The following is a 25,365-nucleotide window of genomic DNA, read 5'->3' on the forward strand; positions in this document are numbered from 1 at the left end:
TGGCTGGAACTCCTGTATAATTTTCTGAAATATACCGTTTGGAGACGGTGTTGAACAAAAGAGTACTCCCTCTGTGTACACTCACCTTTATATGGTTGCTATGACCTCCTATATCAGGCATAGTGTTTCTCCCACAATCACCCGCAATCGCTGTTGATTCGTGACAATTTATTATACTTCAATTGACTCTAAAATTTTCAGAGGAGCTTGCACTGCTTCTCCATTTTATACGCCACGTAGTTCCAGGGTGACCCAGCCGCCAGCCATCGTGAGGATAGTCGGTTCCATTGCATAACATAACCTGTAATGGAATTCCACCCTTTCCCAATATGTGACCTATCCACACCTTGCCACTCGCGCTTTCTCATCAAGACATCCACAGGCATCTGCCCCACACCCCAAACAAGTACTTCATTTGATATTGTCTCAGGCTAGAAAATGCTAATGCCACGCTGGATGTGGTGATCGCTTTCCATGCACTATTAGAATATTTCCGAGTAGAGAGAACACTGGCACAGGACAGTCTCAACCTGATATTGGGCCTTGGACAAAACTGCAAAAGCAAATTTAGCCTTGTTGAAACACTGGATGATGCTTTCTAAATATATAAGCTATGCAAAAAAGGAAGATGAGACGACCAATCAGGCTCCAAAACTTGGTATTGCTGATCATTATCTTCAGTACAACTCTGTTTGCATCCTTCTACAAATCTAGAGCCATTTGATCAAGGTCAATTTGGTTCGGTGAAAGAGCAAACAGGTGTCGTCTGCATAGTTGAGAATTTTGAGGAAAAATGACATCGTCCATTGAATGCTAAAACGTCCTTTGGCCAGAGCAGAGTGAAGGATGGTAATATAGTGACTGTTGTAATGCGAGACATTTTGCGCCAATCTCATATCGATCTGATAATAACTATCAGTTTCTCAAAAATATACTTACTGCATAGAGCATTTCAAATAGACTCCCTATTCACACTGTGGTAAGTCTTCCCGAAGTCGCTGAAGAACGAATTAAGCTCTGCACATTGAGTCTGCAATATTCTGAATTGTGTTAATTTGGCCGGTATAGGAGGATTGTGAACGAAATCTAACATGCTCTCTGTTGATGAAGCTCGGAGCAGTCCGTATATGCATGTTACGATGGCTTGTCACATCATCCACAAGAATTGGAATTTCAACGTGCTAAAGTGCTCCTTCCACCTATTCAGTGGGACATTATCGCGGATGAAAAGCTCGCCGCTCTTTCACAGGGTCATTGATAGACTTACAACATCCTGTGAGCTCTTTCATGATTGCATATATGATAGTCAAATCGTAACTTTTTACGGAAGCTTCTGCTTTCCTCCTTTTGTCTCGCCGCACACTACATTACACTCTTTTTACTTTTCTATGGTAAAAGAGCTCCAACAGCCCTTCTCGCACCTGTCAACAGAGCTTCAGGTTGCTTACGTTCATGGATCTGCCTCTGATGGAGGCCCAGTGTTTATCAAAATTCTCGGACGGGTTATTCGGAGTCTGTGTCGTTTGTGCAGCTGGATATTACTCATCACGATCACAGTCGGTCTTCTAGCACGGAGCACTGAGAAATTGTAATACTCTTTATCCTGAACCGGAATCTCGTAATCAAGATCCTTTTAGAAATCTACATCCAGAAATCGAGCATGCTGGGGGACTTCCATATCGTTGTCGAGGAGTAGGCATACATTCCAGAAACCAATCATAAACCAGTTCCAATTACCTTACATCGTAGCCGTCAAATCGTTTCGATAACAGAAAGATTTGAAATTTGCAAATTGCTAGCCACAAATTTTTATTCTTTTTAGTTCGGAAGCTTGACGCTTCAGGTATAAAAGGTTTTGTGTTTCCCTATGTGAGGAGCATAACGTAGTTCTCCATTGGCTTATAGCATTGACCCGAAATATTTCAATCGCTCAGTTCTGGACAGGTTACCGCCATTGCCAGAACTCAGCGATTTAAATATCTGGAGGGGCAGATTACTGCCATTGAAAGAACTGAGCGATTTAAATATTTAGAGTCAATGCTACCAGCCAATGGAGAAGTACGTAATGAAATTGTTTCAAGCATTAACACCGCCTGGATGAAGTGGCATTCCCCAACTGGTGTTCTCTGTGATCGACGTATCAGCGCACGTCCCAAATCTAAAATTTACTGCAATGTCGCCCGTTTGCCGCTCTTTATAGTTTGAGTGTTGACTATAAAGGACAATGAACGGCGTCTTGCGGTAATGGGGACGAAGACGTTGCAATGCACTGGTGGCGTGACATGTTTTGATCACGTCTGAAATGAGAATATCCGCGATCGATATGGGTTTGCACCGATCGTGGAAAAACTGCGAGAGAGGCGTTTTCGATGGTGTGGTCACGTAATTTACGCTAACGAGAATCCAACAATCAGTATTAGTCAGAACATCGAAGTCAACGGTAGGCAACCAAAAAGCCGGCCAAAACAATGGTCGCATGATACACAGGATGGGGATTTGAAGGTCTCTAGATCCTGATCAGGCATTTGATAAAATAAAATGACGAAACCGATCACGACGAGCCGACCCCGCTTGTGAACTGAAGGCTGAAGAAAAAGAAGAAGATGTGAGGAGCGATGAGCCTGACAGTTCCGTGTCACATAGCTAAAAATTCTACTAGCCTCTATTTTTTAGAAAGCAATTTAATAAATCATTTGATGGAAAGCCCTCTGTTGATAATGGTCAACATCACACGCTTCACGCTCTCAGTTTAATAGCGAATGAAAACTATTTAACCAACATCAAATATAAAAAAGGGCTAGGTAGAATTAGATTCTTCTTGAATGGAATTTTAATATTTCACTCGAATGTCAATTATTCTCGTTAATTATGACGTCAGAATCTTATTTGTATGGCTTAGAATACTGTTAATTAGCACGAAATTGATAAGTTTGAACTGCTATAACTTTCCCGCTAATAGTTGGATTTTCATGAAACTTGGCATGTGTATACACGAGGCTGTCCACGAAATTTAGCATGTATATACAAAATATTGTCCTCTATGCTGGTACAAAATTCCGAAGTCCTAGAATGAATTTAAGGGGGGTTTTTCAGTAAATTTCTATAAAGTGGTAATATACTATTAGTAAGTTTATTTGAGCAGATATCGGAATGGGACATATTTTGAGGCCTAGATTTCATCTAGGCGCACCATTCCGATTTTTTCCGGATTTTTAGGTTGGGTAGTTTCCGAAAATGAGTCCTGTCTCACTTCAAGTGCGTACATTTTGACTCATTACTCACGCACTTTGCAATTTATGCCAAAAGTAATGTCAGTTTCGCAAAGTACAAATCGAAACCTTTCATTTGATACCCTACGCAACTATATCCGGTGAAAAAATTGTTGGGTCCCCCCTTTGCATGTATGAGGAGCACCGCTTTAAACTCCACCTAAATTTATGCCACTCGCTGTATGCGTGGTATTTCGTAGTTCCCATCTGTCCACCAAATTTCGTTCGGATCGGTTTAGCCGTTTTGGAGAAAAATGCGTGTGACAGACAGACAGACAGACAAACAGATAGACAGACATTGAATCGATTTTAATAAGGTTTTGTTTTACACAAGACCTTGAAAAAAGGGTTCCTTGTGAAGTTTCTTAAAAGAAGATAAATCATTTCCACAAATCACTGTTTATACTGTTTATTTTCCAAATTATCGTTTCGTTCTTTTCGGACTTCAATAATAAATTACAATAAATAACTAAAATTAAGAAACCGCTCAGGTAATTTATCAAAATTATCCTTGTTGTGGTGGTCCACCTCGAACCGTTGCCAGGACATTGGCTCCTTGTTGAGCAATTTGGAGTCCTTGAATACCGGCATCACGAACTCGTTGACCAAGTTTTTCCTGCAAAGGAACGCGTACTTTTAGTCATGAGATCATACTAAGAAATACTAATACAACTTACCACTGGCTTGAAAACTCTCTTCCACCAACCAGCCTCACTTTGACCGGAGAAGGCGATAAGAACAACAGCGAAGACAACGAAAAGCTTTGTGAAATTCATTTTGGCTTTGTATATTTTGGTAGTTTGTCTATTTGAAGTAAATTGTTAGACGTAAGATACTGATCTGATGCTAACTTCGTTCAAATCCACAGCTTTTATACAAAACGAAGATCATCTGTATCAACAAGAGTTTAAAAATCCCCTCATACGTGAGATTGGATTCAATTTTATTAACATCATACAGTTTATGGCACTGATAATCTTTTTGTTGTGGGTTTTCCTATTCCATGCAAAATGTAAAAATAACCCAGCTTTTGGTTACAAATATAAAAGTAGAAGAATAGTTTCCTTTTATAGAACTTGGTTCGTACGTCTGTACTAAACGTCTGAATTGATTAAGGAAGAATTTGAGATATAGTTCAATATTCATTGACTAGTCTAAATTGGCAAACAGGTACTTTATTTTGCAATTATGGACAAAAAAAATTCACATAGAGCGTACATATATTTACACAATTTGCATCCCCATCTCTTTTGATTTGTGACAATGCTATAGAAGCAGGCCTGATGGCAGAGGGGTTGAAAGGGAAGATTCCTCCCGCGTCAGAGTTTTCTTAGCGAGTGAGTGAGAAATTTCAATGAAAAGGGACTAATAAGAGAATTCGCATAATTATCTCCACTGATCGGCCCGGTTTTTCTTACGGTCCCCTAGTGCAAGTGGTAAATCTATAAATCCGATATAAGATCAAGGACGAACATGAACAAGCAACCCCGATTCGAATACGAAAAATTGGCGCAGATATCACCTGACCATGGCACCATCAACGAAGACGAGAAACAAACGATTTAAAATGTAGTACAAATTAGCGGAAGGAGTCTTCTTACTTGCTCAATTGCTAGTGTAGGCCCATGTTGTTTACTTCTACCTTGAATTTACGGACCACGAAGGAAATCATACCACTTAAGGGGATCATCTCGTGTGATGGCCATTTTTTTGGCTTTTTTTGGAAATTTTTTGTGAAGAACTGGATAAAGATACAAATACGAATTTTTCATCATATATTTACTAATACCTTGAGCGTTCATAGTAATTTTTCCAGATCGATCGCATAGTTCGTTATTGAAATACAGAGCAATTTATGCACCCATCTCCAAAAAAAGTGTTTTCCTGCTGCCACGCTTGAGGGCGCTGTGTTCACATTAAAAAAAAAAGTAAACGGCATTTTAACGTACAGACTTAACTACAGTCCGCAAACTAGGATTATTAAAAAATATTAAAAGCTAAATTTTTGGTGCCGTGTTAAACTTTTTTTTTGCGAATTTCGGTGTTTTTTCACGGCTTCTTCAATGAATAAAAAAAAAACTACTGAATGGATCGCAATTATCCTAGTTTGCGGACCGTAGAAATATGTTCTGAATAAGTTGTGAAACTTTCAAAGAATTTCGTTGGATAGATTTTGGGTTATGATGGCAGCCGATTTTCAACATGCAGTTTCGAGAAAAACGCATTTAAAAAGTAGAATGCGATTTTTCGCCATAGAACCTTAACTGACCATTAATCCGCTATACCTAATCCATAAACATTAGGTTTCTTCATGAAACACATGTACGGCCTTGGCTTCAATTTTGTCCTTTTGGCGAAGTCATTTAAACGTCATTCGGATCGATAAATACGAGCTTTATTGCGGCGATCGCCATAAATGTGGCATGTGACTTATCACGTGTTTAACACTATACTTTCCGAACGACTCCGAATATCAAAAAATCACTTTCCCCATATATTCTACACTATATCTAGATACAATTGATAACAAAAAAAAAATTCGATTTCGCGGACCCGACACACGGGATGACCCCCTTAACAAAACAATTCATCAAACCTTTGCATAAAGCCCCACTTGAATACAACTTGTTTTAACCCAATATCGCCTGATGACATGACAACTAGGTAAAGGATCAATGAGGACAGGAACATTGCCATTGAGCTTTTTCTTCGACTCCAAAATTAGTCACTCAAGTATCCAACTACATCGTTACATTCAAGCCTTCATGGGGATTCAGAACAAATTTCGAAGAGCATGTATGGAATTTTCTAAATTCATAGACAGGGAATTCCCAACTCCAAAGTATCTCGAGCCACATAGAGAATTCTATCTTAAGCCACTGATGAATCATTTCTGTATGGCGTTTCAGCCCCAGTAATTAGACTGCAATGCCGGAATGTGCACTCAATGTGATATCGGTAATGAAAAATCTCTGCAAATCGTCACGAGAGGGTCTTATTTTTTCATACCATTCAATCACAATAAAATCTAAGATTACGGGGCAGATAATTTAGCAAAACTACGTCAGCCTCGAGAAGATATTAGCAAATCTAAGTGTAATTTTTGCCATAAGCCCATACGTGGGCACCCCAGGATTTTCCAAAAAACATACAGTTGTCCTTAACTGTTCAACCCCAAATATATCATATCTAAAGGAATAGCGAGACTTTCTAAGATAGCCGGACAAATTCTCACAATCGAAAACGGTTTTGAATTTGAGAATTACTTGTTTCTGAAATAAATTTACTGCCAGGAGTTTCGGATAATTATATTCAGTTCCTACCCAGTTCTAGCCTTGCCTTCGAACTAGATGTATCAAGCACACTGTTAGTTGGTACATAGTATAAAGTGGGTGATTATTTCACCGCAGGGTTTATTTGTTTTCTTGGGAAAGAAGTTCTAGCGTATAAGGCCAATAATGCTCTTTCCGTCCGTTTTCAGAATGACTGATTTCCCAATAAGAACGACCTGCATAATAAGTCACAATAAAATAAAAAGTAACGATAGAGGTTGAATTTCAAACCCCATCCCCGGAGAGGGTGGAGAGTTTAAAGAGGGAACAGGAGAAGATCCCCTTTTCATTGAGTGATTTTTTTTATATCATCATCGTAAAGTTGGAATTTTCATATTTTCCCGTCAGTGAGAAAGAAGGGAGAAATATGAAGAATAAAGGGGACGCTCCTTTGTGAAGATTGAATTTTAAAATTTTTCCGTCAGTGAGGAAGGAGGGGGGAATAAGAAGAAGAAAGGTGGAGCCGCCTTTGTAATCTCATTATAAATTGTTCGAGTATCTCCCTCCTTAAAAAGCCATGACCCTCCACTTGTTCCCTGGAAGGGGGACGGAGCGATGATTGCCGTACCATAAGCTTATTACTGACATGAAAATACTCCCTTTTGGGGGCGCCGCAACGTTTCAACAGGAGATGACCACCACAATTCTTCAACGATGTTAGAAGGGTGTGATCTTCTTCTTCCCTGTACATGGCATCTTTGTTACCTCCCTCCGCCGGGATAAGGTCAACAAGTGAAACTTTTCTATGATATTATCAAAAAATCCCATTGGAAGCGCCATAACTTCTAAGAGGGGTGACTGCCAGAATTTGACGAAGAGGAGGTCCTATGGAGATAGGATCCAAAGTTAAACACTACCTTTATGACGAGAAAGTATTCCCATTTTGCGGCACCATAAATTTTGAAGGAGATGACCACCGCAATTCTTTGAAGGGGTTAGAAAGGGGGACCTTTCCTTTCCTCTAGAAAATCCGAACTTTAGCATGATGGTTTGAAAAAAAAACCTACTTTGAAGGCTATCACTTTTTCCAGGGTACTGAATTTTCAACAGGCTCAAGAGGGGTTGAAAATTCAACTTTTACCGAAGTAACTCTAGTTCCAGTTTCACTGCCCCTTGATCGATTCACTTAAACTTCATAATAATCTTCTTCTTTTTCTTTAGCCTTTGTCCCGTTCACAAGCAGGGTCGGTCGGGTCGTCGTAATCGGTTTCGCCATTTGGCTCTATCGAATGTCTGATCTGGGTGCAATCTCGAGGCTTCTAAATCTCCATCCAGCATATCAAGCCACCATTGTTTCGGCCTGTCTATTGGTCGTTTACCATTGACTTCGATGTTCAAACCAATGTTGGCAAATGATTTCTCGTTAGCACGCATTGCGTGAGCATACATACCATCGAAGACGCCTCTCTCGCAATTTTTCCACGATCGCTGCAACCCCATATCGATCGCGGATATTCTCATTTCGGATGTGATCAAAACGTGTCACGCCACTAGTCCAATGCAACATCTTCGTCTCCATTACCGCAAGACGCTGATTATTGTCTTTTATAGTCGGCCAACACTCAGAACGATAGAGTTGCAGTAAATTTTAAATTTGAGACGTTCGTTGATACGTCGATCACAAAAAACACCAGTTGTGCTTGTGGATCCAGCTCGCGTTAATGCGTGAAGCAATTCCACACCGCAATTCTCCATTGGCCGATAGCATTGACCCGAAATATTTAAATCGCTCAGTTCTAGGCAGATCATTGCCGCTGATAATGATTGTGCCTGTTTCATGGGGATCCGTCGTCAAAAATTCAGTTTTATTTAGATTCAATCGGAGACCGTGTTGCATGAGGCGATCATTCCATGTTTGAACAAGTTGCTCTAGATCATTTTTGCTATTAGAGGCTCGGAAAACATCATCTGCATACAGTAGTGTAGGACGCTGGACGTTAGATGTCCCGTGTAACGGTGTCCATACAAGAACAAAGAGGAGTGAGAGGGCGCTTCCTTGATGAACACCAACAGAAACGCGAAGCGGTTTTGATACACGCTATACTTCAAACTTTACTTTTCGGATCGTGGTAGAGCAATTGGACTCAGCGCACGAGTTCTTCTGGCACTAAGTGTTGTCGTAAAGCATACCAGATGAGTCCGTGTGGCACACGGTCAAACGCTTTCTCTTGATCCAGAAATGCAATATAAAAAGGGCGATGCTTCTCACGATGTTTCTCCATGAGTAACCGTGCAGCGTGTATTGCGTCAGTAGTTCCGCAGTTTTTGACAAATCCGGCTTGATTCACTTCATAATTATATATAATGTATATAGATGTATAAATAATAAAGATGCTCTAGGCGAATAAGTCATTTTAAAGGTTCTCGTTAAGAACAGATATGTTACTTTCTACAAGAAATTATCAACATAGTACAATTATAACTAATTTTAGATTTAACAGATGCCACACTTTCCCCTGAATGTTATGTACATCATTGCGGTCAAACATTGAAGTGCTCCAATGAATTTTGAGCTCAAGGTTTAAATTAGACGCCAGAAGTTCAAAACAAGCTGATCATATTTTTTGTCTGTCTGCCTTTTTTTATGCTTCCGAAGGTTGAAAGGTTCAAAACCTACCACTGGCTCCTACCATACGGTTATGTGAAACTTTTACTCACTAAAACTACCTGCTTCTCGTTCGCTTACTCCACGGGACTGCCATTTCGGTATTACCTCGCGAGGCAGGACTAGTTATGAACTGCACCTCGTGTCGTTATTTGCTACTTTCCTCAGGAGGACCGAGAACTGATCTTTGTGGAATCCCACAGGTTGTTCTATACATCTTAGCTCCATCGAACGAATCGTAACACAATATCCTCTCTCGGAGAAATTCCATGGCTATACGCATCAGGTATTTAGGTGCGCTCAGTTTGACTAAAGCCGCAATTGTTTTGCTCCATTTGAAGGCATTTTTTACATCAAGAGTAACTATGCCGCAAGATTTACTGGTCTCTATTGCTTTCTTCGCAATTTCCGTCACCGTGCTAATCGCATTGACAGTAGATCTTGCCTTTCGGAATCCGAACTGCCTGTCTGAGAGACCACCCTCCTTTTCTGTGATTGGTACAAGCCTATTGTAAAAAAGTTCGAAAAGTTTGCCGAAGCCTGTTAACGAGGATATAGTCTTATAAGACGAAGGATAATCCAAAATTTTATTTGGCTTCGGGATTAGCACAAGCTTTTGTTTGGTACACTTTTCCGGGAAAATTCAATCTTTGAGCACGTCGGATCTATTTTGACGCCCACTGTTAGTGCTTTGTTCGGAATGCCGTCTAAAGCTGGGGTTTTATTTTCGGTAATCTTCTTCGCGGCTTCCAGGACTCCTTCAGTGGTTACCTCGGCAATTTCATCGGGATCTATCTGGACAGTGAGCACGTTCGATTCACTTGAAACTTATGGGAAGAAAGTACTACTGATATCCCGCAGCAAATCAGGGTTGGCGATCGGCGGTGAGCGCTTACCCTTGATGTGTTCAGTTTTACTTCTAGAGATAGCTGCTTGCAGTTCTTTCCTCGCCTTCATACATCGGTTGTCCAGCTCTTCAGACTCAGACCGATTTATGCTATGTTAGATGTGTCTCCTGGCTTTAACGCAAACTTCTTCTACTTCGTCATTCTATCAGAAGTCGTTGTGTGTGTGTTTTTTGAGTACAGTGCGGAGCGTCACACGCTTTTTGTATCCTTTCAAGAACTTGCTTCTCTTTTTCTTCTGTCTTTCCTATCAGCATCATTTCCCGCAGAAGTATTTTCTCAAACATTTGCTTGTCAAGTTTCTTGGATGTCCAACCCGCTACTGCACTTTTCTTAATACGTTTCGCTCCTGTCCTACGCTCCATCTGAAAGATGATAGCCTGATGATCGCTGTGCGTATATTCCTCACTCACCTGCCACTGAAGATCCTTAGATAATGTGTCGCTAACAAATGGAATGTCTATCACTCCCATCCCATACCCCGTCTCCGAAAAGTATTGATGCCGCCAGTATTTGCCAGAACGACGTTCAGACGTGAAAATACTTCGAGCAATATGCGGCCTCTTGCATTTGCTTCGTGAATACCCAAATCTTCGGCCCAAGCGGTAAAATCGCCAGCTATTATTATTGGGTTGTGCTGGCTTGCTTCGAAAGCTAATTTTTCCACCATCAGTGGGAATTCATCTCGCGTGAAGCTTGTCGCAGCGTAGCAGCTGAATATGTGAATGCTGCCTACCTTAACTCATGTGAATCCGTTTTCTGATACAAAGATACCACTGTGGAAATTTTTGTAATGTTCGCATATAATGGCAACGTCAATTTCATTTTCGAGTATGTTTTGAGAGGGCAGTTCCTGAGCTTCCTGGCAATGGTTAAAATTTAATTGTAGGAACTTCATTTACAAAAAGCTGAAATCGCCTTCTTCGACGTCAGATATCCGTAACTGCATGTGATATAGTCGGTGTTACCCTTGTGTTTCTCCGCACAGCAGGCATTTGAGATTCCCATGGCATTCTTTGGTGACATGCCCTTCTTCTCCGCATCTTCGGCACAACTTAGATTTATGGTAATTGCTTGAACAGTCTCTCGAAATGTATCCAAATTCCAGGCATTTGCAACACTCCTTGGGAATATCTGTTCTCGCAGTTGACAGCTGACCCGGGCGACGTAAGTTTTGCCAACAAGAATAGCCTTTTTCACTACTTCGAATGGTAAGGTTATTGTAGTGGTGTGGGTACCACTTAAGGATCGAATCTAGCTCGAGTTCAGTCTTTAACGCCTCGCAGAACTTGGCTTTTGTGGTGTTCTAATCTAGATACTTGCATTCAATCAGCATTGAGTCCTGGCTCACCTTTACCTCTGCTGCTTTGCGCAGTGACGACTCGATCTTTTTATGTAGATCGTCTGCCTGTCTGTCTGTCTGCCATACCCGATTTACTCGAAAATGGGTAAACCAATTTTCATGAAAGAGGTAGAGAACTAAGAAGGTGTGGTCTGTAAAATGAACACAAAACCTTAATACCTGAAGCGCGAAACATGTATAGAAAATTTCTCATATAAGATGAACATAAAACCTTTATACCCAAGGCGTTCAGCATCCGGTATTCCGACTTGTTTGAATACCGATTTCATTTCAATAGATTTCCATTCCTTTCTTTACTAGAATACCAGATTGGAAATCTGGTACTGAATAGGAAGTTTCCCTAATGTATACAAGATTTCATATAATACGATAATGTGAGGGTAATAGGGGTATATTACTGTATCTGTATCTGGAAATTTATCAAAAAACCATCAGACTAACTTTAGAAGTACAAAATTGACACATAGTATAAATGATACTTTAATTCATAATGCTGACAAATTTGAAGGAGAGCCCACAATTACTAGCAAAGTTATAGTAGGTCAAAATTTTCAATTTCCTGTGAGCTTACTGCACCTTAAGACATATTTGCAATACCATTACTAAATTTAGAAGAGACTTTTTAAAGACCTTGTAGTGTCCTTATAAACTCATCATCATCGACGACGCAACAACCGGTATCCGGTCAACGCCTACTTTAGTAAGGAACTCCAGAGACCCCGATTGTGCTTCGCGGTCCACCAATTCGATATCCCTAAAAGATTCCTAGCGTCCTGGTCTACTCTATCGTTCCATCTCAGGCAGAGTCTGCTTCGTCTTCTTTTGTTACCATAGATAGCCCTTATAGACTTTCTGGGCCTGATCATCCCCATTCATACGGATTAAGTGACCCGCCCACACGTAAGCTGTTGAGCCGGCTTTTCTCCACAACCAGACGGTCGTGATATCGCTCATAGATTTCGTCGTTATTTAGTCGTCCATCCTCATGTAGGGGGCAAAAATTCTTCCGAGGATTCTTCTCTCGAACGCGGACAAGAGTTCGCAATTTTTCTTGCTAAAAACCCATGTCTCCGAGGAATACGTACGTACGAAAAACCTATAATGAGGGAGAGGAAAAAACACAAAACTTTTCATATCTGATGCATACAGCTTTTGGTTTCCTGACTTGTTTATATTTTACTGTTATTGCAGAGCAAGATTATATATGTTTTGAAGGTTTTATAGAAAATGAAACCTCATTAGAAATTAGGTCACTGCACCTGTCTCCAAATCTGCCTGATACACCTAATCGATCATAGAAGAATTATAATTTTACTTTTTCCTATACTTAGCATCTTCACTAGATGTAATCTGCACCAATATCATCATCAACGGCGCAACAACCGGTATGCGGTCTAGGCCTGCCTTAATAGGAATCTCCAGACATCCCGGTTTTGCGCCGAGGTCCACCAATTCGATATCCGTAAAAGCTGTCTGGCGTCCTGGCCCACGCCATCGCTCCATCTTAGGCAGGGTCTGCCTCGTCTTCTTTTCCTACCATAGATATTGCCCTTATAGACTTTCCGGGTGGGATCATCTTCATCCATACGGATTAAGTGACCCGCCCACCGTAACCTATTGAGCCGGATTTTATCCACAACCGGACGGTCATGGTATCGCTCATAGATTTCGTCATTGTATAGGCTACGGAATCGTCCATCCTCATGTAGGGGCCAAAAATTCTTCGGAGGGTTCTTCTCTCGAACGCGGCCAAGAGTTCGGAATTTTTCTTGCTAAGAACCGAAGTTTCCGAGGAATACATGAGGACTGGCAAGATCATAGTCTTGTACAGTAAGAGCTTTGACCCTATGGTGAGACGTTTCGAGCGGAACAGTCTTTGTAAGCTGAAATAGGCTCTGTTGGCTGACAACAACCGTGCGCGGATTTCATCATCGTAATTGTTATCGGTTGTGATTTTCGACCCTAGATAGGAGAAATTGTCAACGGACTCAAAGTTGTATTCCCCTATGCTTATTCTTGTTCGTGTTTGTGTTTGACCAGTGCGGTTTGATGTTGTTGGTTGATTCGTCTTCGGTGCTGACGTTGCCACCATATATTTTGTCTTGCCTTCATTGATGTGCAGCCCAAGATCTCGCGCCGCCTGCTCGATCTAGATGAAGGCAGTTTGTACGTCTCGGGTGGTTCTTCCCATGATGTCGATATCGTCAGCATAGGCCAGTAGTTGGGTGGACTTGAAGAGTATCGTACCTCTTGCATTCACCTCAGCATCACGGAACACTTTCTCGAGGGCCAGGTTAAAGAGGACGCATGATAGCGCATCCCCTTGTCGTAGACCGTTGTTGATGTCGAATGGTCTTGAGAGTGATCCTGCTGCTTTTATCTGGCCTCGCACATTGGTCAGGGTCAGCCTAGTCAGTCTTATTAATTTCGTCGGGATACCGAATTCTCTCATGGCCGTGTACAGTTTTACCCTGGCTATGCTATCATAGGCGGCTTTAAATTCGATGAACAGATGGTGCAACTGTTGTCCATATTCCAACAGTTTTTCCATCGCCTGCCGCAATATGAAGAATATATTCTGTATTTCAAAAACTTTACGAACACTCAGGAATTCTTTGATGTGGAATAATTCATTTTAATAATCAATAGTAAATAGCTGAAAATGTTTTGGCTTGATGGTATAAAAAAAAAAATCATTTTAGCAAATCATAACGCAATTTATTTTCTAAACAATAATTTTGTTGTTTTTGACTTTAATAATAATTTACAATAAATAAAAAAAATTGGATAAAGCTAAGTTAATTTCTCATAATTATCCTTGTTGTGGTGGTCCACCTCGAGCAGTTGCCAAAACATTGGCTCCTTGTTGTGCAATTTCGAGTCCTTGAATACCAGCATCACGAACTCGTTGACCAAGTTTTTCCTGAAAGAAAAGGCTTCCTTTTAGTCACAAGATCATACTAAGAAATATTAAGCATAACTTACCACTGGCTTGAAAACTCTCTTCCACCAACCAGCCTCACTTTGACCGGAGAAGGCAATAAGAACAACGGCGAAGACAACGAAAAGCTTTGTGAAATTCATTTTGGCTTTGTAGTTTTGGTAATTTGTCTATTTGAAATAGATGGTTAGACGTAAGATGCTGATCTGATGCTAACTCCGTTCAAATCCACAGCTTTTATACGAAGCGAAGATCATCTGTATGAATAAGAATATAAAAATCCCCGTTTGGTACGCGAGATTGAGTTCAATTTTATTAACATCATACAGTTTATGGCACTGATAATCTATCTGTTGTGGGTTTTCCTATTCCATGCAAAATGTAAAAATAACCCATCTTTTGCTTACAAATATAAAAGTCGAAGAATAGTTTATTTTTATAGAATTTAGTTAGTACGTCCGCACTAAAGGCCTGAATTTGTTGAGGGCAGAATTTAAGCCATATAAGATATAGTCCAATATTCATAGTCTAAATTTGAAAATTGATAGTTTATTTTGGAGCGTACATTTGTTTACACAATTTGTATCCCCATTTTTTTTCATTTGCGACAATGCTACACAAGCAGGCCTGATGTCAGAGGGGTTGTAAGAAAAGATTCCTCCTGAGTTCGGAGTTCTCTTAGTGACCCGGAATAAAAATTTTAATGAGAAGGGATGAATAAGAGAATTCGCATAATTTTTTGCACTGATCGGCCCGGTTTTTCTTACGGTCCCCTAGCGCAAGTGGTAAATCTATAAATCCGGGATAAGATCAAGGACGAACACGAACAAGCAACCCCGATTCGAATACGAGAAGTTGGCGCTGATATCACCGGACCATGACACCGTCAACCTAAATGAGAGATAAACGATTTGAAATGTGGTACAAATTAGCGGAAGGAGTCATCCTACTTGGTCAATTGCTAGTCAAGACCCATGTTGTTTACTTCTACCTAGAATTCACAGATCGCGAAGAAAATCATACCACTGAAGAAAACAATTTATCAATCCTCTCATAAAGCCCTACTTATATACAACTGCGCAACCTATTTAAAACACCGTGACAACTAGGAAAAGGATCAATGAGGACAGAAACATTGCCATTGATCTCCTTCTTCGTCTTCTTAGTCATTGAAGTATCTAACTTCATCGTTATATTCTAGCCTTCATGGGGATTTAGAACAAATTTCGAGGAGCATGTATGGAATTCTCGAAAACGAAGGTACATCATCGACAGGGAATTCCCAACTCCAGAGTATCTCGATCCATATTGAGAATTCTATCTTAAGTCAGTGATGAATCATTTCTATATGGCGCTTCAGCCCCAGTAATTAGGCTACAATGTCAAAGTATATACTTGAATGTCATATCCGTAATGAAAAATCGCTGCAAATAGTGAGGAAAGGATCTTGTTTATTCATTCAGTTGCATAGTATCACAATAAAATCTAAGAATATGGGAGAGATAATTTAGCAAAACTACGTCAGCCTCAACAAGACATCCACAAATGGAAATCAAACACACTATTGGTTGGTACATAGTATACAATGGGTGATTATTTCACCGCGGGTATCATTGGTTTTCTTAGGAAATAAATTCTAGCGCATTAGGCCAATAATGCACTCTCCGACCGTTTTCACAATTATTGATTTCTCAATAAGAGTTCAGATTGATTAAAATAAAATAAACATGTTGGGAAACGGGAAGCTGAACGCTTCGGGTATGAAAGGCTTTGTATTCCTTATATAAAAATACATTTGTCTCATTAGAACCTAGGACTTAATATATGCATATATTATGAGAAAATACCCAGTTTTGCGTGATGAACCTAAGGGGGGTTTTGCAGCCAATTACTAAAAATTTTAGTATTATTTTTAATTTTATTTGAGCAGACATCGGTTCGATATTTCGGAGCCTAGGCACCATTCAGTGGCAGCCTCCTGATTTTTTTCAGATTTTTCGGTTAGGTCGTTTCTGAGAATAGGTCCGTGAAAGAATTGAGCACTTTCGGCCCAATGCACTCCCCACCTAACGTAATTTCATGTATACGTGAGCGTTCACAGTTCCACTTTCCCACTAAATTCAGCATCAATCGCTACAACCGTTTCCGAGAAAAATGCGTGTGGTAGACAGACAGACAGTAAAGCGGTTTTGTTTTATGCAAAACTTTAAAAAGTAACGGTAGAGGTTGAATTTCAAACCTCATCCTCGGAGAGGGTGGAAAGTTTAAGGAGGCGGCAGGGGAAGATCCCCTCTTCATTGAGTGAATTTTTCTATACCATCATCCTTAAGTTGGATTTTCAAATTTTTCCGTCGGTGAGAAAGGAGGGGGAAATATGAAGAAAGGCCCTTCGTAAAGTTTGAATTTCCAAATTTTTCCGTCAATGAGAAAGGGGGGGGGGGGGGAATATGAAGAAAGAAGGGGAAGCCGCCTTTCTAATCGCGTTAAATGCGGGAAGTATTCTCTCTCAAACACCATTGAAAAATTACGGCGACCATCTACCATAAAATTTATAGCGATGCAAATATGGAATATTTTGATATCATCATGATAAATTTGGGTTTGCCAACCCCACTTTCGAATGGGGAGTGAAAAGGGCATGTAAGAGCGAGAAATGGCACACTTTTTTTAATCCCGCTAGAAGCCTATAGCGGTTTTTATTCCTTAAGAGGTACCGGGTGCCAATAGGGACTATTTTCGCTATGTGTAAGAAGTCTTGCAGACTTTCTGAGGTTGTCCCCTCGTCCTCTGGAAGAAGGGGGGCGACGATGGCTCTGCTATAAACTTATTAATGATACGAAAATACCCTCTTTGGGGCGCCGCAACCTTTCAGCAGGGGATGACCACCACAATTCTTCAAGGATGTTAGAAAGATGGGATCTTCTTCTTCTTTCTATATAACATTTTTGTTAGCTCCCTCCGGCAGAGTAGGGTCAAGTCAAACTTTCCCATAATATTTTCAAAAAAAAAACTTTGGAAGTGCCATTACTTTTAAAGTGGGGTTACCGCCAGATTTATTAACCATGTATGACGAAGAGGAAGTCCTGTGGAAGTAGGATCCAAAGTTAAACACTACCGTTATGACGTGAAAGTCAAACAAAACCTTATTAAAATCGGTTCAATATCTGTATGTCCGTCGGTCTGTCTGCCGGTCAGTCACACGAACTTTTCTCAGAAACGACTATACCGATTGACACAAAATTCGGTGAGAGGGTAGAAACTGTGAACGCCCAGGCATGTAGTGAGTGACATATTTCTATGTTGAAATTAAGGGGGGAGGACCTCCACGCAAAAGGGGGATGTAAAATTTTTTTCAGCGATAGCAGTCATGTTGGGTATTAAATGAAAGGGTCTTGATTAATACTTTACTCGATGCCGGTCTTATTTTTGACATGTGTTGGAAAGGCTGGGAGAGGGAGGGGTCGAAAGTGTTGATTTTTTTAACGGACCCATTCTCAGAAACTACCAAATCGAAAAATCGGAAAAAATCATGAGTCTGCCTCTGTACGGTGTCCAGGGGTGAAAACACTCTCCATATGGACATCTGGACAAATTAAGTTAACAATAGTATTATATATTACTATATTTTTGGGGAAATTAAGTAAAAACCCCCTTAAGTTTATCCTAGAAATGTAATAATATATATTTTAGTGTGAAGCATGTTATCTCCAAGTTTGATCAAAATCATTCTATTACTAACAAAGTTACAGTAGCTCAAAGTTGACTTAACCGTGTAAATTTACTGCAACTAAATATCAATATCACGTTAAAATGAATAGTCTGACATGCTAAATGCATACACATAATGGGCTACGTACAAATGGGATAGTTCTGCACTCAAATATACTCCCAGAAGAAACAAACAAAACCTTTCATACTTGACGAGCTTTCGGTCTCTCGACTTGTTTTTTTTTTGGTTCTAATATTATAATAAGGTACAATAAATAGCAATAAATAAATACGACAAAGTCAGTTTATCGTGATTATCCTTGTTGCGGTGGTCTGCCGCGAACTGTGAACAGAACATCTATTCCTTGTTGAACAATCAGATTGCCCTGAATACCAGCGTTATGTACACGCTGACCAAGTCTCTTATAAAAGGAAGGATTCACTTTATTCACGCGATTTCCAAGGACGCATTAACAGCACTGGCATCAAAACCTTTTTAACCAACCAACCTGAGTTTAACCGACGAAAGCCCCCATAGGAATAGTGAAAACGACGAAAAGTTTGAGAAGTTCATTTTGTTAATTTTGATCACAAATTAATTATGATAACGAAAGGGAAAATCAAAAACCCCCAGTCGTGGTGATTTTTAAGGTTTTGGTTAAAATTGTGTATTTTTCGTAAATTTGAATTCAATTCATAAACTTATAGGAACGGTTGAGTTTAAGTACATAAAAGATCAAGGAATATTTTGAATTTTTACGTATATCCTAATGGAAAAACATGCATAGAAAATTTTTCATATAAGATGAATACCCAAAGCGTTCAGCTTCCAGGATTCCGACTTGTTTGAATATTTTCATTTCAGTTCAATAGATTGCCATTCCTTGCTTTACTAGAATACCAGGTTGGAAATCTGGTACTGAATAGGAAGTTTCCCTAATGTGTACAAGGTTTCATATAATACGACTAATTGTAGTGTGGGGGTAATAAGGGTATATTACTGCATCTTGGAAATTTATCAAAAAACCCTCAGACTAACTTTAGAAGTACAAAATTGACATATAGTATAAATGATACAATTACCAGCAAAGTTGTAGTAGGTCAAAATTTTCAATTTCCTCAGAGCTTACTGCACCTTAAAACATATTTGCAATACCATCACTAAATTTAAAAGAGACTTTTTAAAGACCTTGTAGTGTCCTCATAAACTCATCATCATCGACGACGCAACAACCGGTATCCGGTCTAGCGCTACCTTAGTAAGGAACTCCAGAGACTCCGATTTTGCTTCGCGGTCCACCAATTCGATATCCCTAAAAGCTGCCTGGCGTCCTAGTCTACCCCATCGTTCCATCTCAGGCAGAGTCTGCCTCGCCTTCTTTTTCTACCATAGATATAGTCCTTATAGACTTTCTGGGCTTGATCATCCCCATTCATATGGGTTAAGTGACCCGCCCACCGTAACCTGTTGAGCCAGATTTTGTCCACAACCAGACGGTCATGCTATCACTCATAGATTTCGTCGTTATGTCGGCTACGGAATCGTCCATCCTCATGCAGGGGCCAAAAATTCTTGGGAGGATTCTTCTCTCGAACGCGGACAAGAGCTCGCAATTTTTCTTGCTAAGAACCCACGTCTCTGCGGAATACGTAAGGACTGGCAAGATCATTGTATTGTACAGTAAGAGCTTTGCCTGTACGATGAGACGTTTTGAGCAGAACGGTTTTTATAAGCTGAAATAGGCTCTTTTGGCTGCCAATAATCGCGCGCAGATTTCATCGTCATGGCTGTTATCGGTTGTGACTTGCGACCCTAAATAGGAAAAATTTTCAACGGTCTCAAAATTGCAGTCTCGTATCTTTATTGTTTTCGTTTGACCAGTGCGGTTCGATGTTGTTGGTTCTGTTTTTATAAACTACCTTTTCAAAGGAAGTGGTCTAATGTATCAAAATTGTAAAACTTTGCAATCGTACTCGCCTATAATAGCCCATCCACTGTTGTTTTGGGTTGAAATTTTAAGGATGGACTGATGTTTTTTAGTGAGAATTTTTACGAATTATTTTTGTTATTGGTTAGGGGGGAAGAAGATTTTGACTTCTATTCCTAAACAACTTATTTTATTTTACAAATTGACTTTCATATTTTAGAGTAAAGCTTTAACTATGATATAATTCCGTGTTCATTTCCCTGGCTTAGCTATTGTAATTTTGAGATATACGAGTAGTATTTTAAGAGCGATAATTTTCATTTCAAAATTAGAAATCCAACAATTCATATAATATTTTTTGCTTAGAATTACGCAAGGACAGGAAAAGTTTCGAAATACATGGAATATTTTCAATTTTGGCTATGTAAAAATGGAAAAACATATAATGAGGGGGAGGAAAAAACACAAAACTTTCCATATCTGATGCATACAGCTTTTGGTTTCCCGACTTGCTTGTATTTTACTGCTATTGCAGAGCTCGATTATACAATATATACAATCCCATTAGAAATTAGGTCACTGCACCTGTTTCCAAATCTGTCTGATGCACCTAATCGATCGTAGAAGAATTATAATTTTATATTTTCTTATACTGAATATCTTCACTAGATGCACGAGTAATCTACACCAATATGGAGAATATATGCAATTTTCTCTATTTCAAAAATTTCACGAACACTGAGGAATTCTTTCATGTGGAACAACTCATTTTAATAATCAATAGTAAATCGCTGAAAATTTTAGCATTTTAGCAAATGATAACACAGTTTATTTTCTAAACATTAATTTTGTTCTTTTTGATTTTAATAATAATTTAAAATAAATAAATAAAATTTGGGTAAGGCTAAGTTAATTTCTCATAATTATCCTTGTTGTGGTGGTCCACCTCGAACCGTTGCCAGAACATTGGCTCCTTGTTGTGCAATTTCGAGTCCTTGAATACCAGCATCACGAACTCGTTGACCAAGTTTTTCCTGAAAGAAAAGGCTTCCTTTTAGTCACAAGATCATACTAAGAAATATTAAGCATAACTTACCACTGGCTTGAAAACTCTCTTCCACCAACCAGCCTCACTTTGACCGGAGAAGGCAATAAGAACAACGGCGAAGACAACGAAAAGCTTTGTGAAATTCATTTTGGCTTTGTATATTTTGGTAATTTGTCTATTTGGAGTAGATGGTTAGACGTAAGATACTGATCTGATGCTAACTCCGTTCAAATCAATAGCTTTTATACAAAACGAAGATCATCTGTATCAACAAGAGTTTAAAAATCCCCTCATACGTGAGGTTGGGTTCAATTTTATTAACATCATACAGTTTATGGCACTGATAATCTATCTTTTGTGGGTTTTCCTATTCCACGGAAAATGCAAAAATAACCCAGCTTTCGTTTACAAATATGGAAGTAGGAGAATAGTTCAGTTTTGTAGAATTTGGTTGATACGGGTTTACTAAAGAATTAAATATATAAAAGGGAGAATTTAGGATATAGTCCAACATTCATTGACTAGGATGAATTTGAATATTGATAGTTTCTTTTTCAATTATAGACAGATGAATTCACATCGAACGTACATTGTAAGTATACACAGTTTTCATCTCCATTTCTTTTCATTTGCGACAAGGTTCGAGTTTTGGTCTTGATTATGAATAGCATTATAACTACTCCACTATTTTGAGATTTAGTATATACATTCATCGACAATTGATTATAAAAGCAACCAGGGATCGAATAGATAACCATGAGTTATAGAACGTTAAATAAAATACAACCGAAATATTTAGGTATCCTTTTCACTTTACTTGTGAAACGGAAATTTCTTCGGTGACCCGGAGTTTTCTAGGGCACCCGGAATAGAAATTTCAATGAAAAGGGGATAATATCGGGATTCACATAATTTCCTCTCCAAATACAGACAAGATTTTCTCTGTAGTGCAGGTGATCAACCGCCAAAAGCGGAATAAGCTCAAAGATGAACACGAACAGGCAATCCTGATTTGAATACAGGGAACTAGATTCAGAGATTGAAACTGAAATCACCCGACCATGGCACCATCTACCAAGATGAAAAGGAAACGATTAAAAATGTGGTACAAATTGTAGGAAGGAATCTTCTTATTTGGTGGTTCATAACAGAAGAGCACGCTGCAAAAGAACTGGGCAATTGCTAGTCAAGACCCACTTTGTTTATTTCTACCTGGGATTCAAAGATCACGAAGGAAATTATACCGCTCCACAAAACAATTCATCATTTGAAATAATAAACAAGCCGGGAAACCGGAAGCTTGACGCTTCAGGTATAAAAGGTTTTGTGTTTCCCTATGTGAAGATCATAACGTGGTTCTCCATTGGTTACTGCCATTGCCAGAACTCAGCGATTTAAGAATCTCGAGTCAACGCTATCAGCCAATGGAGAACTGCGTAATGAAATTGTTTCACGCATTAATGCAACCTGGATGAAGTGGGATTCCCCAACTGATGTTCTTTGTGATCGGCGTATCAGCGCACGTCCCAAATCTAAAATTTACTGCAATGTCGTCCGTCTGCCGCTTTCTATAGTTCTGAGTGTTGGCCGACTATAAAGGACAATGAACGGCGTCTTGCGGTAATGGGGACGAAGATGTTAAATTGCACTGGTGGCATGACACGTTTCGATTACGTCTGAAATGAGAATATCCGCGATCGATATGGGTTTGCATCGATCGTGGAAAAACTGCAAGAGAGGCGTTTTCGATGGTGTGGTCACGTAATTCACGCTAACGAGAATTCAACAACCAGTATTGATCAGAACATCGAAAGCAATGGTAAGCAACCAAAAAGCCGGCCAAAACGATGGTGGCTTGATACGCTGGATGGGGATTTAAAGGTATCGCGATTACATCCTGATCAGGCATTTGATAAAATAAAATGACGAAACCGATCATCACGAGCCGACCCCGCTTGTGAACTGAAGGCTGAAGAAAAAGAAAAAGATGTGAGGAGCGACGAGTGCGCGACAGCTCCGTGTAATATAGCTAAAAATTCCATTGCCCTCTATTTTCTAGAAAGCGATTTAAATAAATCATTTGATGCAAAGCCCTGTGTTGATAATGGTCAACCTCATACGCTTCACGCTCTCAGTTTAATATTATTAGCGAAAGAAAACAATTTAACGAACATCAAATATAAAAAAGGGCTAGGGAGAACTAGATTCTTCTTGAATGGAATTTTAATATTTCACTGGAATTTCAATTATTCTCGTTAATTATGACGTCAGCATCTTATTTGTATGGCTTAGGATGCTGTTAATTAGCACGAAATACTAATAGTTGGATTTTCATGAAACCTGGCATGTGTATGCACGAGGCTGTCCTCTATGTGGGTGCAATTTAGTACACTAAGGATGAACTTAAGGGGAGTTTTTTAGTCTATTTCTAAAAGTTGATAATATACTATTAGTAAATTTTTTGAGCAGATACCGAAATGGGACATCTCTCGAAGATTAGATTTCATATAAGTGTTTTACACAAAACGTTAAAAAGGGCTGCAGATAAATAGATTCTTCATAAATGTGACTTAAATATTCCACGCGAATGTCAATTATTCCGGGTAATTATGACGTCAGCATCCGATTTGCATGGCTTTGGAAGCAGTAAACTCGCGCGAAATTGCTAAGTTTCAACTGCTATAACTTTGGCGTTAATTGCCTGATTTCTATGAAATTTAGCGCATATACACAAAATATTGTCCTCTATGCTGGTACAGAATCCGGAAGTCCTAGGATGAATTTAAGGGGGGTTTTTCAGTAAATTTCTAAAAAGTAGTAATATACTATTAGTAAGTTTATTTGAGCAGATATCGGAATAGAACATATTTTGAGGCCTAGATTTCATCTAGGCGCACCACCCTGATTTTTTTCGCATTTTTAGGTTGGGTAGTTTCCGAAAATGAGTCCTGTCTCACTTCAAATGCGTACATTTTCACTCCTTACTCACCCAGTTTGCAATTTATGCAAAAACTAATGTCAGTTTCGGAAAGTACAAATCGAGACCTTTCATTTGATACCCTACACAACTATATCCGGTGAAAAAAATTTTTGGATCCCCCCTTGCACTCCACCTAAATTTATGCCACTCGCTGTATGCGTGGGATTTCATAGTTCCCATCTGTCCACCGAATTTCGTTCGGATCGATTTAGCCGTTTTGGAGAAAAATGCGTGTGACAGACAGACAGACAGACAGACAGACAGACATTGAATCGATTTTAATAAGGTTTTGTTTTACACAAAACCTTAAAAACTTGTTGTTCCTTTTTCGTTGGTGTTGATATTTATTCTTGCAAATCCTGATATTTCGGGAACTACTTGTTCCCTTCATCATTGCTGACAAGTCTGCTCATAGGTAAGCCTACTGATGATTAGTTGTATTTATACAAGTCTAAATCTATACTATATACTATACTATTACAATTAGAATTTTAAAAAACCACAGAAAATCTGAAAAAAATCGCAGTGATGCACTACACATATGAGGTGCTCAGAGGTGGCGGTAAGGAGGACGGGGCGGCAACCCTGTCGGCCAAACCAAAACCAAGTGGCCGAGGGGAACCTCCATAGTGGTGGCACCGGGAGACGCTGTACTCACTTTGGTTTGGCGGCCGTGATGCAGTAGGTGAATGCTCCAAAGGCCTAATTAGGGCGATCAGACCTGAGTCTGCACGGGGACTAATCTGAAGTGGCAAATTGGTCACGAAACCTTACCAGGAGTATACTGGTACCATGGGAACCGGGATAGCCCCTGGACTCTCATACTTCGGGTGAACTCCCATTGTATGTGAGTACAGCTCGGTTGTTTGGGGTTGGCCCCCCTAGTGGGAGTTTCATGGTGGTTGTGAGAGAAGAGACCTTCGGGCCTCGACGTGGTGTTGCGTTTCAACACGGGTGCCGTACTCCTTAGTTCGGCAGAGATTTAGGTAATTCCTGCATCCACCAGTATGAATGCTAAGCCATGCGCTTGGTATAGACTGGTACCGTTGTTGCTTGCCTCAGCGGGGCTCTGATTGTGGTCACAAAATCAATCCGTATCTGAAGAGGACCGTAGGATTAAGTCTCCACGACAGGTACCTACGTTAAACATCCAAGGGCTTAACTACACATATGAAATCTAAGCCCCAAAATATGATACATCCCATTCCGATATCTGCACAAATAAACTTGATAATAGTATATTACTATGTTTTGCGAATTTACCGGAATTTAAGGGGGGCTCCCTT

The 25,365-nt window shown here is 39.7% G+C and overlaps 3 protein-coding genes across 3 annotated transcripts in view; all 3 read right to left on the minus strand.

Annotated features, from left to right (window-relative positions):
* The window catches only part of LOC119656631 (cecropin-like peptide 1), a 57,438-nt gene extending 53,313 nt beyond the window's left edge, over positions 1 to 4,125 (minus strand). Inside the window, exons 1-2 of the mRNA XM_038063071.1 lie at positions 3,947 to 4,125; positions 3,868 to 3,885 (exon numbers count right to left, since the gene is read on the minus strand). Coding sequence (XP_037918999.1) covers positions 3,868 to 3,885; positions 3,947 to 4,045 — 117 coding nt within the window. The 5' untranslated portion in view covers positions 4,046 to 4,125. The remainder of the gene's footprint in view (positions 1 to 3,867; positions 3,886 to 3,946) is intronic.
* A 10,045-nt stretch (positions 4,126 to 14,170) lies between these two features.
* Positions 14,171 to 14,594, minus strand: LOC119656621 (cecropin-like peptide 1). Its single transcript, XM_038063061.1, has 2 exons — positions 14,460 to 14,594; positions 14,171 to 14,397 (listed from the first exon to the last, which is right to left on the minus strand). Exons 1-2 carry the CDS (start codon positions 14,556 to 14,558, stop codon positions 14,287 to 14,289), a joined length of 210 nt encoding a protein of 69 aa, XP_037918989.1. The 5' UTR covers positions 14,559 to 14,594; the 3' UTR covers positions 14,171 to 14,286.
* Positions 14,595 to 20,859: 6,265 nt separating this feature from the next.
* LOC119656620 (cecropin-like peptide 1) lies at positions 20,860 to 21,319 on the minus strand. Its single transcript, XM_038063060.1, has 2 exons — positions 21,148 to 21,319; positions 20,860 to 21,085 (listed from the first exon to the last, which is right to left on the minus strand). Exons 1-2 carry the CDS (start codon positions 21,244 to 21,246, stop codon positions 20,975 to 20,977), a joined length of 210 nt encoding a protein of 69 aa, XP_037918988.1. The 5' UTR covers positions 21,247 to 21,319; the 3' UTR covers positions 20,860 to 20,974.
* Positions 21,320 to 25,365: the final 4,046 nt, after the last annotated feature.

The sequence above is a fragment of the Hermetia illucens genome, chromosome 5, assembly GCF_905115235.1.
Source record: "Hermetia illucens chromosome 5, iHerIll2.2.curated.20191125, whole genome shotgun sequence".
In the NCBI taxonomy this organism is placed as follows: Eukaryota; Metazoa; Arthropoda; class Insecta; order Diptera; family Stratiomyidae; genus Hermetia; species Hermetia illucens.

Bases quoted from the DNA above. Each gene is read 5' to 3' on its own strand.
- LOC119656621 (XM_038063061.1), bottom strand. From the start codon at position 14,558: ATGAATTTCACAAAGCTTTTCGTTGTCTTCGCCGTTGTTCTTATTGCC. The intron at 14,398-14,459 runs GTAAGTTATGCT...CTTTTCTTTCAG, and splicing joins AGAGAGTTTTCAAGCCAGTG to GAAAAACTTGGTCAACGAGT.
- LOC119656620 (XM_038063060.1), bottom strand. From the start codon at position 21,246: ATGAATTTCACAAAGCTTTTCGTTGTCTTCGCCGTTGTTCTTATTGCC. The intron at 21,086-21,147 runs GTAAGTTATGCT...CTTTTCTTTCAG, and splicing joins AGAGAGTTTTCAAGCCAGTG to GAAAAACTTGGTCAACGAGT.